Raw genomic sequence first — 14,373 nt, forward strand, 5'->3', positions numbered from 1 at the left:
ATTATATATTTCATTTTATTAACAATAAAATTAGTCAATAATGTGTCAGTGACACTTTTGTTTTAAGTACAAAACACAAACACACATTACTAAGAGTATATATATTCGAAGAGGTTTTATATATATAGGTCAATATTTGAAGTGGATCAAAACGGTTTATCAAAGTTGTCCTAAGACAAAAATGGGTATAAGGGATTGGTTTTATGTAAACTTTTATTAAAGGTTTGATTCACTTCAAATGTTAACTATTGTATTAATCTTATATTCATTTATATTATATTCAAATATTAATTTAATTTCTAAAAGTATGAATATATTTGATTTATTTAAGAGGTTAAACTTCCACCTCTTAATTATTTAAATCCTTTTAGATTCACATGTTTAATTAAACTGGGTTTGATTTCCAGAAGTGTGTCTGTGTGTTTCTCTTTCTCTCCTCTGGGTGGCAGCAGCGGCGGCGGCGGTCGGCAGGGTGACGTGACGTCACGAAACGACACTCATCAACATCGTCGCACACTGATAGCTACTCCGGCAGCGCAAGGTGAGTTTTACACACATTTACACCTTTTAAACCGTGTTTTAAACTACAAACACTATCTGCTCGTATTATAGATGATAAATCTGTGTGAATTAAGCGTTTGTGTATTTATTTAAAGAGCAGGTTTATGATGACAAGCCGTATTAATGCAGTTAGCATCAAGCTAATACACAGTTTTGGCTAAGGGTTAATTCATAGTAATGACATAAGAGTTCAAGAGAAATCGTTTATAAATCAGTTATAACTTTAACAAAACTTGAACTTCGTCTATTGGTTGTAATGGACATTGAACAATAAAAAGACATATAGTGGTTAACTATAAGTTATAATCTGTGTGCTTTCGTTATGTTGACAGTGTTACGGGAGAGATGGTTTGCATTCCCTGTATTGTGATTCCTGTCCTGTTGTGGGTTTATAAACGCTTTCTGGAGCCCATCATTTATCCGATCATCTCACCTTTCATCAGTCGATTCTGGAGCAAACCAGCAGTGAATCAGACGACTGATCACAGTACAGTGAGTCATTGATCCGATTCTTCTGATTCACTCTGATCGTGACACTCGCAGCTTTTCTTAGTCTTCTTAGATCCTCTTTCTTTATTTACTGTCTTTATTTAACATAGTTGGGGCTATTTTTGTTTTAAAACACAAAAGCATATATTGACAGTTCAATGAGAGCTGGGCTGCCTAAACACATAAAAAAGACGCAATCACTGTAAAGACATGATAAAAGTACAGTATTACTTGAATAATGATATCATATGACAAGCTACTAAATTGCTGAGACAGATGTGTGTAAAGTTCAAAGTTCATTGCATGTTTATGTTTTTTTGTCTTCAGGTTGAATGCAATGGAACAGCAAACAGCCATACAGCCAACGGACCCAAGACAGTGGCCGATAAAAAAGCTGACTGACAGATCTCCATCAGCTTTATGTTCAACTTTGCAGATTATTATTTTTTCAGTAAATTTAAGCTTTATTCGCATATCAGTAATACACACTCTATTTAAAACATTGCTTGACATAATGTATGTTAAAATAGTTATTAATAATGAAGATATTAATATATACATTTTGTTTTATCATTCCATAATCATGTTGTAGTTCTTGACTAGTTTTAACTTTCTTCCATAGATTGATCACAACATTTTAATGTATAATTTGCCAAACTTCATTTAAAATAAACATTTAAATTCTTCTTATTTTTTTATTGTCTATGCTCATTTCACTGTTGGATCTGCTGAACCCTGTTATACGGACCATATTTGTCTATACATTTTCAACATAACTTTCTCTTTGATTAGAATGTAGTCCTTTTTGGTCTATTCTTTCTTAAATGTTTTGTCTTAAATGTTGAGTGGCAGAAGCGATACGATCATGAAGAAGAAAATTGCTATGAATTATTATAAATTTATATAATTTAATATTATATAATAATTCATAGCGCTCAAGACTCTCGACCGGCAGCAGGTGGCGCCGCAGTTCTACTGAGCGTTGTTCAGCGGAACTGACGTCATCACGCCAACATTGTGTGTTACGTCATGAATGTCAAAAAGCGACCGAGACCTAGAGCGCCGATGAGGAAACATCTTCAGACCGAAATATTTCATGTACTTTAAATAAGTATATTTTATTACCGATACATTAATTACCAAGGCGATGGAGGATTAGGGCCAGGATAAAATAAAACACCTCGAGATTAAATTAATTATAATGCGAGATTTAACTAGTAGTTTTTCTAGAAAAAAATCTAAATAAATAAAATATCGAGAATTAAATCAATATATAACAAAATAAAGTCGACTTTATTCTCGCTATATATGGACGTTATTTCCAAAAAAATACGGCTTTATTCTTATAGTTTGACTTTTTATAAATAATTTTGCATTATAATGACTTTATTCTCGAGATGATTTTATTTTTTTTATTTTAGCTCGGCGCTAATCCTCCTTGGTATTAATACATACATAATGTAAATGTGTATGTGTATATCAGCATCTACTCAGTCAACATAAAACAACAAAAACGAGCCGAATTAACTATATATTAAAATTTGTAGTAGCTTTGACACTGTATATAAGTAAGAAAATACAATATCATTTAACACATCTGCCTGTCAAAATAGTAATAATAGTAACTGTAAAGTTAAAATCTCATAAAATTAATTTTACTAAAAATAAAACACCAAAAAATTTAGCAGCTATTTCTAAATGCTGCTGTGTTGTGGACCGCGGCGCGCCCCCTACAGGCGGCACCCGTCAGTTCCGCGCGTTCATGTGTGTGTCGCTGCCGCTTGGCAGAGCAGCTCCGGGTGTATCGGGGATAAATACAGACTAAAGATGGCGACGGTGGTGGATATACGGGACAAATTCGGATCCAAAACTTCACGTCGGAACACGAAGTCCAGCTATCCAATCACGCACTAAGATCTCAGAAAAATCTCGCGACACTGAGCTGAGCTCCGGTAACGTTACTGCTTCAGTGTGTCACCATCAAGGGCTTTGAGACTTATTTTCGCTTAACAACAATAAATAAAGAAGCCTTTGGGCTTAACGTGAGATCATCAGAACCGACACCGAGTCTCGCTGATATGATCCCAAAGTAAACCGCGATCGAATCCGAACCGAGTCCTTATTTAACTGCAGTTTGATTCTGTTGCATGGCGGCTGTCGGAGGGAGTCTGTCCGTCCCGATATCGCATTGATTTGGGTCGGAACCGGATCGTGATGTATTTTCTGAGCGGTTGGCCGCGGAAGCTGCTTTGCCCCTTGCGGAGCGGCGAGCGGCCTTTCCTGATCGAGCCCAGCTCGCAACGCTTTTACCTGTGCGTGCTGTCCGAGAGTCAGATCAACATCTGGTTCAGCAGGGTAAGAACAAAACACTGAGACACACACACACAGAGACTTAATGGTTAAATAGCATTGCTAGGAAACCAAAGGTTTGTGGGTTCGAACCACAGCTGGGGTGTTACATCAGCATTTGTGTTTTTAAATCTGTTCCAGAATCAGGGCTTTTATGCTTCACATTAGCTGTGATTTAGTCAGGACTGCACAACAACAACAAATCGTTTGCAGAATAAACGTTTTTGTTCATATATGTGTGTGTACTGTGTATAATAATTATGTGTATATATATACACACACACACACACACGCATACACACGCATGTATATATCTACCTAATATTAGTTGTTATGCAGTTCTAGATGAGTTTACGTGATTCCCTGCTTTGATGGGGTGATGGATGAGATCTGATGAAGTTTGAACCCTAAAAGTATTGATTTCTGTTATTGTCTCACTCTGTCAGAAGTAAATATGTCTACTAGAGTTAATCTATTGGTTAGAATGTGCTGGTTACGGTAAAGTTTGTAGTGCTGCCTCACGATTAGTCGTATAAATATTTATGATAGAAATATATTTTTTTCTTTAAATTATACATGCATGTGTATGTATTTATACATAATTATATTACACAGTATATTATGTAAACAAAAACTTTTATTCTGCAAACGATTAGTCGCGACTAATCGTGAGGCAGCACTAAAAGTTTGAGCCTCAGTAGGGTAAAGTGATGAGTTACTGCTACTAGTGCATCTGATTGAGATCAAACTGTCCCAGGATCAGCTGTTGTGTTCTGTGTTAACCTGAAGGTTGTGTGTTTAGGTAATTTATGAATCAAGTAAGTAGAATAAAATGTAAATCAGTTAATGTTTTGTGTTTAACTTCTGTGTATGAACAGATCGGTGCAGATATTTGATCATTATTGACATCTGTCAGATGTTTTTGTTCAGTTGTCAAACCTCAAAATGAACCAGCAGAAATTCCCTCAGTTTCCAAACCACATGTTTTTCAAGAACTTTTATTTTCACTTTGTGCGTGTCTGTGTGTGTGCGTGCACGTATGTGTGTGTCTGTGTCTGCGTGTCTGTGTGTTTGATTTCTGATGGTTGTGTTAAACTTCACACCTCAGTGTTACGCTGACGCGTCAGTGTTTTACTGCTTCACCAGAACAGATAAAACACACGGTCTTAAAATTCATGAATCTCCTTTTGATGTTTACATGAATAGAAGTGAACCACAGAAGAAATAAATGTGTATTATTTAAGGATGGGATGGTATGAAAATTGCTTTTCATGATTATAGTGACCAAAGTTATTACGGTTATCAATATTATCATGGTTTTGTTAAAATGAGATGGGAATGTTTAAAAAGAACTGATACACACAGTGAAAACATTTTAACAAGTTTTATTTTTGAAAATCACAATTTAATATTTCATGTCCCTGAAATTATTTCTGTGGTAAAAAAAAAAAATCTGTCTAATAAGATTACCGTGAATGAATACAATATATTATTATCCCTTAAATGCCGCCTTGTGCAAAAAAACTATGTTGCATGTGCACGCCTGCGTCAAACTGATTCTGGCTGGACAGGATTTGCCTCGAGTTTTCAAAATCCCAGTAATCAAACACGGTTGTAATGATAATAAAATTTTAAACGATAATACTAATCTTTAGGACATTTTATCATGGTTAATCGTGAAACCAGTAATCGTCCCATCCCTACTATTATTATTTAGTGTTCGTGATATTTTGATATCGAGAGACATGAGATGAGTTTGACCTGCTTCAGTTTTGATTGACACTTCAGTTTTTCACTGTGTTTATCTGACGTTTTATCACACAGACCAGGGGCTTCATTTATAAAATGCTGCGTAAAAACCATCCTACATTTGATCTTACGATCATTTATAAAAAATGCGTACGTGTGATTCATAAACCGAACGTACGCGCAAAAAACGCGCGTACCCCTTTCAAATCTATAAATCGCAAATGAACTTGAACTTGTGCGCAGCCGAGCAGTTGCAGATCTCCGCCTTTAAACGATGCCTAATTAATGTCACAGACATATAAAAGAGCACTTCTCAATGTTTAAACCAAATTTCAAACAGAAAGAATGGCTTATATTTCCAAAAACCTGCAGTTATCAGACAAGCAAAAGTGCGTACGTCTGCTCAGACCCTGACGTGGCGCTAAGCACTTTTCCAGCTTTTATAAATTTGCACTTTGCCGTGGATTTTTGCGTACGCAAACTTTACGATCAAATCTGTGCGTACGCACGCTTTATAAATGAGGCCCCAGATGTTAATCTCTGTCCTCTGTCAAGAACTGAATGAGAAGTTATCTTTGAGGCAACTTTGTTTTATTATGCAGTATTTCATTTCTTAAAACAATAATACAGTCAGTATTACTATAGTACAGATGGAGACTGATTTCCACAATCTCACCCTGATTAATTAACATTTATTCAGCTCAAATATGAGCTCTGTGTCCTCCTGTCAGTTCTAGATAGTATTTAAAATAAGAATTAGCATTTTCTTCAATCACACTATGTCAAAATGAGATTCTTTAAAGGGCACCTATGGTCCGATTAACGATTTTACATTTCCTTTGGTGTGTAAATGTGTAGTAGTACTACGGGTGGGCGATATAAACCGGTAGAGGTTACACGTCCACATCACCTTGCTGTGCGTGTGGTTATGAAAACTTAAAGTTTGTACATTAAGCACTGCAGTTTTAAATTAAGTGATTTTAAGGCATTGAAACACAAACAACAGTGCCATATGCACACGCTGTTTTTGTGTGAGAGGAGCGCACAGGTCACGCAAACGCTGCCCATTAAGCTTTGTTGGCTTCAAATACATATATGTGCCAAAATTCCCTTCTTTGCAAGTCTCCTCATAAACACGACCATCAAGGTCTGAAAGTGAACAACTGAAATAGAGAACGCATGTGTAAGGGTAGATTAAAGGTCATGTCTGTCAACAGCATTGAGAAAAAACCCCTCACTGCTCTTGACTAAATTGCTTTTTTACCTGTAATAAAATATCAATATAATACTTAATAAGATATTATACATAATTATTTGTTATCATTCCTTCATCACTGACTGTTTATCTTCAGTGAGCTTGAGTTTTGTTCATTTTTATCTTCTTTTTTATGCTTGTGTGAGTTTTTTGTGAGAATTATGAAAATTCTATGGCATCAAAGAACAGAAAAACCTTATTAAAAATTAAAAAACTCGTTATCATGCTAACTCGGTTAGCAACCAAATCTTTCAAACATGGTAAGGAGCGTCACATTTCCTGCAGATGTATTCAGGTCAGTCCCAATGTACAGATTAGCTGGCCAATCAGGGACACAGAGCTTTTCAAATCGATGAGTTTTGTACAAAATCAGTGCGTTTCAGGAAGAGAGGGACATCTGGAGCTACAAAAATGTACGGTATGTGGAAAATAATGTGCTTTTTTTTTTACCATAAACCATGCAAACTTATTGTGTTATACCAATTACACCAAATCACATTGTTTTTTAGCAATGAAATAGGTGCACAATCACAATGTTGTCTAGGTAGCAACGTTAACTTCTGTTATATGTCCAACTACTCTCTTGCTACCCACTAAACTTAGGGCATCAGCCATAAAAACCCATATCGGTCAACCACTAACATACTTTAGCACATCAAACAGTATTCAGTACCTTTAGGGCATAGGATAAATAGTCGAATTGTGACGCAGCAACCGTCTGAGTAAAAGCGTCCAGGTGATTTTGTGTACTTCCTGTCTGACAGGAAATGACCTCACATGCAAACACACAAACTTCCTGCCATGTAAATCCTATGTGTGATGGATTCGAGGGGTCAGGAGAAATGAAATAAAGTACGACAGTGAGTGTCAGTAGTTCACAGGTTGTTGTGTAGATGAAAGCGTCCTGTCTCGACATGTTTCGCGTCACGCAAGCACAGACATGCACATACAGTCATGTGTAGGACATCAGAGGGACGTCACGTCAGCTTTCTTTCAAACACAACAGATGACTGGAAAAAATCCTGCTGTGTAAAGTTTGTCTTAAAAGTATCTTACCTTGGATAAAACTTTAACAAACCATCAACTCAAAGTATTTGTGTTGTGAATTAAACATTAAAGCGCTGTTTCAATTACACAGATTCACATCACACATTATTATCAAAATGTTTCATGACATCTCATTAGTCTAATTTTGCGAGAATCGTGTGTGTGTGTGTGTGTGTGTGTGTGTGTGTGTGTGTGTGTGTGTGTGTGTGTGTGTGTGTGTGTATTCATAGGTCATTGACTGGTTTTCCTCATGTTGTGAAATATTACAAGGCTGTATGGAATTTGTGGCCTCTTTGACCTTTTGCGAGCCCTTCACAATACACACACACACATTCATGAAGAACTCGCACACTCAAAATCAAGCAAGTTAAACTAGTAATAATGGTTATATTTAGTAATCATTGTAAATGAATGGTGCTGCAGTGGTGTGTATTAATTCAGATGTTTGTGTTTGTGTGTAGCCCAGTGTGTTGATCGTCAGCTATATTGAATCTGGGAAAGCGGCTGCACAGTTCGGCTCTTATCAGCAGGCTGAATGGAAGCCGGACGACTCCATGATCGCCGTATCGGTGAGTGAGATTCACTTCATCTTCTCTTCAGTCTCTTGTTTGTCATGGTGTTCTGATCTATAAAGATTCACTGTATATAAGAGACCTCACACACAACAGTCTTGTTCAGTGTCTGTGGGTTAAAGACACAGATGATGATGCATTTCTAAATCTCTCTTATGAAGCTGGACACAAAACAGTGCTTGTATTTAGAGAGTATTTATCCATTCATATAGATGGCAGCTGTACTCGCAGAAAACATAGACGGCAAAAGAGACTTCAGCAACTGAACTACAGCTTAACTATAGTTTCAGTCAGATCATTGTGCTTGCATGGGTTTGAATCCTGCAGAAAATGCATACTGATTAAAAATTAATGATTGAATGCTATGCAAGTCACAAACAAAAATAAAACATCTGCATGACACCAGTCTAATCATACTGAGATCAATCTTTTACTAGGGATGGGCATTTTCAGTAATATTACATTTGAATATTTGTTTATTTAAATGACGTTAATTAAGACGTCTGTTTTTGAAGTTTCATGTATTTTTAATTTTGTCACAATTTCACAGAAGGCTTATAATTCGGAAATATCCATAACAAACTAAGCTTATATTCTTTATGCACTCACCTAAAGGATTATTGGGAACACCTGTTCAATTTCTCATTAATGCAATTATTTAATCAACCAATCACATGGCAGTTGCTTTAATCCATTTAGGGGTGTGGTCCTGGTCATGACAATCTCCTAAACTCCAAACTGAATGTCAGAATGGAAGAAATGTGATTTAAGCAATTTTGAGCTTGGCATGGTTGTTGGTGCCAGACGGGCCGGTCAGAGTTTTTCACAATCTGCTCAGTTACTGGGATTTTCATGCACAACCATTTTTAGGGTTTACAAAGAATGTTGTGAAAAGAGAAAAACATCCAGTATGTGGCAGTCCTGTGGGTGAAAATGCCTTGTTGATGCTAGAGGTCAGAGGAGAATGGGTCGACTGATTCAAGCTGATAGAAGAGCAACTTTGACTGAAATAACCACTCGTTACAACCAAGGTATGCAGCAAAGCATTTGTGAAGCCACAACACACACAACCTTGAGGCGGATGGGCTACAACAGCAGAAGACCCCACCGGGTACCAGTCATCTCCACTACAAATAGGATAAAGAGGCTACAAGTTGCACAAGCTCACCAAAATTGGACAGTTGAAGACTGGAAAAATGTTGCCTGGTCTGATGAGTCTCGATTTCTGTTGAGACATTCAGATGGTAGAGTCAGAATTTGGCGTAAACAGAATGAGAACATGGATCCATCATGCCTTGTTACCACTGTGCAGGCTGCTGGTGGTGATGTTTTCTTGGCACACTTTAGGCCCCTTAGTGCCAATTGGGCATCATTTAAATGCCACGGCCTACCTGAGCATTGTTTCTGACCATGTTCATTCCTTTATGACCACCATGTACCCATCCTCTGATTGCTACTTTCAGCAGGATAATGCACCATGTTACAAAGCTCGAATCATTTCAAATTGGTTTCTTGAAGATGACAATCAGTTCACTGTACTAAAATGGCCCCCACAGTCACCAGACCAGATGTGGTGAAACGGGAGCTTTGTGCCCTGGATGTGCATCCCACAAATCTTCATCAACTGCAAGATGCTATCCTATCAATATGGGCCAACATTTCTAAAGAATGCTTTCAGCACCTTGTTGAATCAATGCCACGTAGAATTAAGGCAGTTCTGAAGGTGAAAGAGGCTCAAACACAGTATTAGTATGGTGTTCCTAATAATCCTTTAGGTGAGTGTATGTGTGTGTGTATTTTAAAGAGAAAACATTGTAAAAAAATAGCCTACAGAAAAATGGCAAGTCCTTGGTGTTTTAAGTTGGTCGTTAGAACAAATTCAGTACTGTTTTATCTCACGGAAATTATATTAAACCCTAACCTTAACCACAAGCCAAGTTAAAAGTTTGAGGTCTTGACAAAGTACACAATGGTCATGTAAACTTAAAACAAGAAGTGAGGGCTCAGAGCAAACGAATAAACACAACAGACTGCACAGTCAGCATATGAATCTCTTCTTTATTTAGTTTGAGATGTTTTTGTGAAGAAAGACAACAATTTTTAGTCTATCTGCTCTGGTGAAAGTCTGTTCATCTAACTAATAATGCCGACTGAGGAGAAAACTCTGCTCCGTGGTTATCCAGTAAAAACAGCAGACGGATCAAACAAGAACATCTGAGTTTAACAAATAAAGTTAGCTGACTTGTTCACTGTGCAAAGTTACGATCTTCATTTAACAACACTTCATAAAGACGGAGCTATCTCTACTGTTTGATGTTAAACAGATATCTGCAGTTATCTGATTCAATAGCATTTTTTCTATTCAAATTATTATCCTTACTTTCTACGCTTGTTTTGTACCAAATTGTCGTTTTATCTCTGAGATCTGTGGGATTTAAAGGCCATAAATGTTCTTCAGGCGCAGAGGAGAGAATTTTCAACCTAACCACATCACAAATATACAGCATTCAAAAACTACTGAGCTGCCTACATAGAAATCATCAGACACAAAGAGCGTAATGAAGCGCGGGCGAGATAATTGTGTCTTCTTTTAGCTAAACTCTCCTGCAGCATCACATCGTGAAGCAGGCCATTGTCTCAGATGTTAGTGGTTAGTTGAATAGCTGTCAGTTATAATTCAATGAGAGAAAACGTCTCCTGTCATGTCTCTTGTTTGGCTGTATTATTAGTGTTGAATTATTTCATTAATGCACTGATAGACAGACTGATGATTGTTCATCTCAGCACAGCTCTTGTGTTCATGTGATTCACATCTGTCTGTTCATGAAGTTCAGAATGATGAGATGTGAGTTTTGATCAGACTTGTTGTGTCTCATGTGTGAGTTTGGAGATATCAAACCTGAGAGTTTCCATACGCTGACGTCAATGTGGTGCAGGATTACACTTTGTGTTTTAGACTCCATACTGAAGATCTCAGGACATCGTGGTGACGCTTTATCACACAGGGAACACATTTATAACACTGCAAAAATTACTTTCTTATTTAGTATTTTTGTCTTGTTTTCAATACAAATATTAAAAAATATTTAAATTCACATTTATTTTCTTGATTAGCAAAATAACCTATGAAAGTAAGTCTAGTTTTTAGACAACCAATATACAATTTAATTTTTTTTTGCTTTAAACAAGCAAAAGTATCTGCCAATGGTGTTAGAAAAACACTTAATTCATAAAATATATATTTTTGCTTTTTTTAAGCACTATTCAATTTTACATTTTTGGTCTTAAAACTAGAATTATTTTCTTGGGTCATTTTGCTCATCAAGAAAATTCATCTTGATTTAAGAATTTTTAGATATTTCTACTGAAAACAAAACAAAAATACTAAATAAGAGGCACTTTTTTGAAGTGAAAATGTGCACCGTCGTCTTTTGAGATGCAGGCAAAAGAAAATTTTAATGTCTATTTTGGTCGAAATTGAGGTTTTCATAAAAATAAGTACAAAAAGCATTAATATAAGTGCTTAACCTACTGTATAAAAAGATGCACCTCCATCCACATTTTAATTTAGTTTTAAAACATGCAGAAGTTAGAAAATAAAGTGCAGTACCTGATTGATGTTAAAATAATAGGGTTGTAAAAATAATTATTAGGGATGCACCGATACCACTTTTTTGGAGTACGAGTACGAGTACTTGCATTTCAGTACTTGCCGATACCGAGTAGCGAGTACTTAATAAAAAAACATGATTTAAATTTACAGGTAACAGCTTTAGTCATATAATTTAACAAAAAAAACAAAGGACTAGTTTTCCAGTTTGTTGTAAACTCTGCCTCTTTGGACAACACGAGGCATTAACCCCTTACACGCCGCTCAAACATAGACATTTCTCAGACCGTGTTATCGATCCCTGGTATCGGGGGACTTTTAATGAGTACGAGTACTTTAGAAAATGTGGTCTCGAGGATTCTCATCTTATTTCACCAAATCTTATCTCATCTCTTGTTAGGAAGTCCCAAATCGCTTAATCATGTTCGGCTATCAACTGTCATGTCTGTTACCAAGCAACCAGCAATGCGTGAGCTGCTGCTACAGTAAACAAAAGAATTGTCCTTTTAATTTCAATGGGCCAGAAAAATACATTTTATTAAATTCATAGTAATCCTAGTCTGTGTTTTGTGTATTAGTGTTTTAGCACATCATCTATCAGATACCATTCAATTTAAACATTAAGCTAATGTGACTTACAAAAATTAAAAAAAATGATTCTTCCTAAGTGCTAGGATACTATTGTACATTTCAACATTTGATAGAGACATGACAAGAAATAGATGCTGAGTCAAGTGTGTACTGTATTCACTATAATCCCATCATCGGATAAGATAACTGTTTTTTAATAAAGAGGGATGACAGAAATTGAAAGATCGCTCCAGTAATGAGAAACATTGTGATTATGTGAATGTGTGAAGGTAAAAAAACATTCAAAGAGTAATCCAAAAACAAACATTGATGTTTTTCATCCTCCACTTGGTTAAAAATGTAATGTCATTCTCCCGCAGCTCTATCATAATGTGATTGTTTCAGCTGGCTCTCATTAAAGTTTTAAGTTAGGACACCTGTGAGGTTACCCTAAAGTTAAGACCGTTTTTAGGATGTTTTGTCAAGTTAGGATGCTTCTGTAATACCACTTTCCTATCTGCAGTTAAGATAAGATAATGCATTTAGAAACATCATTCTGTAATAGCTTTTGTCTTAAATGAGGTCCTAACTGAAATTACCATGGTTACCAAACAGTTAAGATAAGATTTTAAAGTTAGGACCCTTCTGTAATACGCCCCCTGATGTGTAAGATTAGATTAGATCCTTACATTACAGTAGATCTTAAAGCTGTCTTTTGCTTTTGAACCTTAAAAAATTCTTTCATTTGATTTTTCTCAAAACAGACTTTGCCGACTCTTTCAATTTCGAACAGGTGTAGCTATCTTTTCTTTCTTTTTTTGTCAGATTCCAACAAATCATACATTGGAATTTTTTTTTTTTTTTTTTTTTTTTTGAAAGTTTTTGGAAAATATGCTTCTTCTGAATGATTCTGCCAGCACGGGTCACATTTATCTCTGTAACACACAGAGTGCCTTCTGTGTGAACACAAACACATCCTAGAATAGGGTCCCAGGATAGGGACCTAGTTACATTGCCGGGATCAAAAGGCAGTAACCACTGCTGTGTGTCGAGTGTCATCACAACAGTAACACAAAGGACACAAAAATTACAACCCAAACCGTGACGTATTCGTCCCCCATCGTTGCTCACAACCGATTGGGTGTGTGTGTGCCTCTGAGCAGGTTAACTAGGTAGTGTAAGTTACTATGGCAGTGAACACCGCTTAAAGCTGAGCTACTTTATGGATTGGCACAAACTAATCCTAAACTTAACTGGCTAGCCAACTAAACCGGCTTCATAGTAACAGGCTTATTATATATGTTAATGTTTAATACTGATGTCTGAAGAACAGAAGGCCAATAGCTGTTACTTTATTATGGTTAATAATGACAGACAAACATTAAATGAACATTGTGTGTTTATAATAAATATAAAGTATTTCCAAATTAGTGATGCACCGATACCACTTTTTTGGAATACGAGTACGAGTACTTGCATTTCAGTACTTGCCGATACCGATACCGAGTACTTAATAAAAAAACATGATTTAAATTTACAGGTAACAGCTTTAGTCATATCATTTAACAAAAAAACAAAGGACTAGTTTTCCAGTTTGTTGTAAACTCTGCCTCTTTGGACAACAAAAGAGGCATTAACCCCTTACACGCCGCTCAAACATAGACATTTCTCAGACCGTGGTATCGATCCCTGGTATCGGGGGACTTTTAACGAGTACGAGTACTTTAGAAAATGTGGTATCGAGGCCGATACCCGATACCAGTATCCGTATCGGTGCATCCCTATTCCAAATCATTGCACCAATCAGACATCATAACATCTGGTTGTGCAGGAAAGATCTTTACCTCAGCTTCATCTGTCCTGAACGTCTCAAAGTTCTTCCTTTATGTTATCAGACTGTATGGTCTGTTTAACAGTGTGTTTAGTCTGTCTGTCTCTCTCGCGTGTGATAAGTACATCACAGAGTCTGATCAGGCAGTTATTGGTGTAGTTGTTTCAGAAATATTCCCATGAGGTCTGTGTTTATTTTCTAAGAACAGAACCGTGTGGGTGAGCAGCGAGTGACATAACATTCATGAATATTTCCCACAATCCTCAGCAAAGCTCCAGATGGGCTAAAAATCCTTGCTGACGGGCTGTAGCATGTTTATGCTTCATCTCTAGCGTCTGTA

The 14,373-nt window shown here is 36.6% G+C and overlaps 1 protein-coding gene across 2 annotated transcripts in view; it reads left to right on the plus strand.

Annotated features, from left to right (window-relative positions):
- The first annotated feature begins 2,825 nt into the window (after nt 1–2,825).
- Nucleotides 2,826–14,373, plus strand: part of ric1 (RIC1 homolog, RAB6A GEF complex partner 1) — a 38,063-nt gene continuing 26,515 nt past the window's right edge. For both annotated transcript variants that reach the window (XM_065243607.2, XM_065243608.2), the window contains exons 1-2: nt 2,826–3,405; nt 7,912–8,019. In XM_065243607.2, coding sequence (XP_065099679.1) covers nt 3,265–3,405; nt 7,912–8,019 — 249 coding nt within the window. In that variant the 5' untranslated portion in view covers nt 2,826–3,264. The remainder of the gene's footprint in view (nt 3,406–7,911; nt 8,020–14,373) is intronic.

The sequence above is a fragment of the Paramisgurnus dabryanus genome, chromosome 18 (assembly GCF_030506205.2).
Source record: "Paramisgurnus dabryanus chromosome 18, PD_genome_1.1, whole genome shotgun sequence".
In the NCBI taxonomy this organism is placed as follows: domain Eukaryota; kingdom Metazoa; phylum Chordata; class Actinopteri; order Cypriniformes; family Cobitidae; genus Paramisgurnus; species Paramisgurnus dabryanus.